General features: G+C 53.7%; 1 protein-coding gene across 1 annotated transcript; it reads right to left on the bottom strand.

Annotated features, from left to right (window-relative positions):
* Positions 1-589: 589 nt before the first annotated feature.
* Positions 590-1942, bottom strand: insm1a (insulinoma-associated 1a). The gene has a single exon (XM_071544587.1). It carries the CDS (start codon positions 1940-1942, stop codon positions 590-592), a length of 1353 nt encoding a protein of 450 aa, XP_071400688.1.
* Between the last annotated feature and the right edge of the window lie 1061 nt (positions 1943-3003).

Here is a 3003-nt window from a genome sequence, read left to right as displayed (position 1 = left end):
CCCCCCCCCCCCCCCCCCCAGTTGCTGTCTAGTGATTGCAAATGCAAAAGAATATCCACGTCAGGTTGTCTCATTCTGTCTTTAAATCCTAATTTTTAAATCCTATTTTTCCTTCCATTTGTTCCAATGAAGTTTCACTTGATTTTTTTCTTCAAGAAACAACATCTTGAAATAAGGCAGAATGAGGCAGATCAGCCAAGAAAATGACACTTGATTCTAGAAAACAAGTTAATTTGCATTGTGAACAAGTGGAATAATCTCATCTCCACTGGTGGTTTATTTTTTTCACTTGTTTTGAACAAAATGAGTCAAGGCGGAATCTGTCAGATCATTCCACCAGGGAAATACTTGAAATGAGTGAATTTGCATTTAGAAAACATGAAGTTATCTCACCACAAAGGCAGATTTCTTTCACTTGTTTTAAGAAAAATAAGATTTCAGAGCCAACTGTGGATGAACTGACTCGTTCAGACGGATATTATTTGCAGTGCAGCAGTAAAGTCAGAGGCTCGCTGTCAGAAAACAAGCCGCGGCTCGGCGCCTTGTCTCCGGACAGTGTGACGGTGGAGGCGGGCGGTCAGTCTCCAGATCAGCAGGCCGGGCGGAGCGGCATCTGCAGCAGGATCACCTGCCGGTTCTCCGACGGGTGGCATTTGTTGATGTGCCTCGTGAGTCCCGGGGAGCTGTAGAAGATGGCGGGGCAGTATTTGCACGGATAGACCTGCGAGGAGTGCAGCAGGCGGATGTGCCTCTCCTGGCTGCCTCTGTTGGAGAAGTTCTCCCCGCAGACCGGGCACAGGTGGCACGAGGACGAGCTCAGGTTCAACGGCGCTGCGCTTTGGGCGTTTTGGTCGCAGGGCGGCGCGTCCTCGTCCTCGACCGGTTTTGGAGACGCGTGCTGCGACGTCAGGTGCTTCCGCAGGTACGCTTGACGCTTAAACTTTTTCCCACAGTGGTTACAGTCGTACAGGCCTTCCTCTGAGCCCGACTCGGACGGGCCGGGGCTGGGTGTGTCCCTGTCACTACAATCCTTCGCTTCGTCCGCCGCAGCCTTGTCGGACGCGCTCACCTTCTCGCTCTCCAAACCGGCGTTTTGCGCACCGGGCGCGCCGCTCTGGGGCTTCGGCTTGTGCCACCGCCGGTGAGACGCGAGGTTCGCCGGGCAGCTGAACACTTTGTCACATTCAGGACATCTGTACTCAACCCGCACGATTCTGGAGCATTTGTGCTGAGCCAGAGCGAACGGGTCGGCGTACGCCTCCCGGCACAGCTGGCACACAAACTCGCCGAGCGGGTTGTCGCCGCCCGCCGGCTGCGGTCTGACGGGCTTCAGGTCCGCCGGCGCTTCTTTAATTTTGAGCCCGAGAACCGGAGATGTGGTGACGTCGTCCTCAAAGTGCAGTTTCCTTATAGCTTTGGTTTTCTTGGACGATGGTTTGCCTTTGCGCTCGGTGTCGCTGGACGGCCGTTTGTTCCCGTTACCGGCGCTGGGAGCCGTGCCGGTGGTGGTCCCGGTGCGGCTGCTGTTGCTGGTGCCGATTTTCAAATCCACCGGGGCGAAGAGATGGTCCAAAGCGGTGAGCGCTGCTGGTGTCGGGAAAGATTCCGCGGATACCGGAGAGCCGAGGTTGAAGCGCCTCTCGAAGTAGGAGCGCTCGTGCTCCTGGCTGACGGGCCGGGTGGGGCTGTACAGCGCCTGGTACACCGCCTCCGGGTTCCCAAACTGGACCGGCTTGGTGTCCTGCTCCGGAGCCGCGGCCGCCGCCTCGCAGCTCGGCGTCGGCGTCAGCGCGCGCCCCGGGATGGAGGCGAGAGAGGCGGAGGGCGGCGGCGGCGGCGGCACATCAGCCGGCGTTTGATCCGTCTCCTCCTCGTCGGACCGGACCCGGTAGGACACCGGATTGGCTTTCTTGTTCCTTTTCACCAGAAACCCCCGCGGCATGTTTGCGCTGGACGGAGCGGAAAAGGCACTTTGGACGAGCGACGCTGCGGGAGAAGAAATCCACTTTCAGACGCGCGCGGACTGACACATCTGATGCGCTTTTTTTTTTTTGTTTTCTCCTGCTATTGATCCTCTGTTCTCTTCCCGAGCTGCTTTCACCACAACATAGCTGCACTCTTTTTAAGGCGACATGATGACATTGTTCCCGTCCCCCGTGTTGCCTCATCCCCGACCAATCAGAAGGAGCCGAGGTCCCCTGTGGATTTGGGAGTGGGTGTGGGAGGATGGAGAGGAGAGGAGAGGAGGAGAGGAGGGGGGGGTGATGTAGGGAGGATTTGCAGATTGCAAAGCAGATGTACCTGAGGGTTTTGTTGTATTACTCCCCCCCCTCCTCCTCCTCCTCCTCCTCCTCCTCCCCCCTCCTCTCGTCTCGACCCGGGCACACGCCAGGAGCCTCCTGCTTTTACGGTCTGATGAGTTTGTATAGAAATCTACACGTGCCTCGGCTTTATGTGTCTCCTTAGGGTGGGGGGGCTGTGATTTGTCCAAAAAGGAGACATCCGAACATAACGACGTCTAGGTGCCAGAGATTAAAACCAAAAAAACACTGAAATGAAACGAGAATACAGGTTTGGAAAGGGGGAAAGTAGGGGTAGGGTTTGGGTCAATATCTGCCAGTTAATTATAAGACTTTTTGAGACATTTTAATACCAAACAAAATAAAATATAAGACCAACTTCACGATTGAAATAAACGTGAAAATGAAGTTTGATTTGCCACTGGAAAAAACAGCCGCGACCAGAAACTCCAAACCTGATTTTTAGACTTAAATTGCTGAAATTAACTGTATTCAAGACCGTTTGAGGCCTTGAGTCGAGACAATATAATGTAAGACATGTTGAGACATTTCAGGAGCTGCAGACATTTTTGAGGAATAGACGTGGAAAGCAATTTGGCCAACAGACAGTTACGCGCTAAACAGCGAGGTAGTCTGCGTGTAATTGAGTTCAAATTGGCTTGGATACTTCACTGTGTAACAGCTCCAGAAGCTTAAATTAGAA

The sequence above is a fragment of the Centroberyx affinis genome, unplaced genomic scaffold (genome assembly GCF_046629955.1).
Source record: "Centroberyx affinis isolate AG114_WGS23_722 - 3 ecotype Tasmania unplaced genomic scaffold, CSIRO-AGI_Caff_v1 ptg004610l_1, whole genome shotgun sequence".
In the NCBI taxonomy this organism is placed as follows: domain Eukaryota; kingdom Metazoa; phylum Chordata; class Actinopteri; order Beryciformes; family Berycidae; genus Centroberyx; species Centroberyx affinis.
Note: the sequence above shows the minus strand (reverse complement) of the source record. Positions and strands in the feature narration are given on the sequence as shown.

Bases quoted from the DNA above. Each gene is read 5' to 3' on its own strand.
- insm1a (XM_071544587.1), bottom strand. From the start codon at position 1,942: ATGCCGCGGGGGTTTCTGGTGAAAAGGAACAAGAAAGCCAATCCGGTG.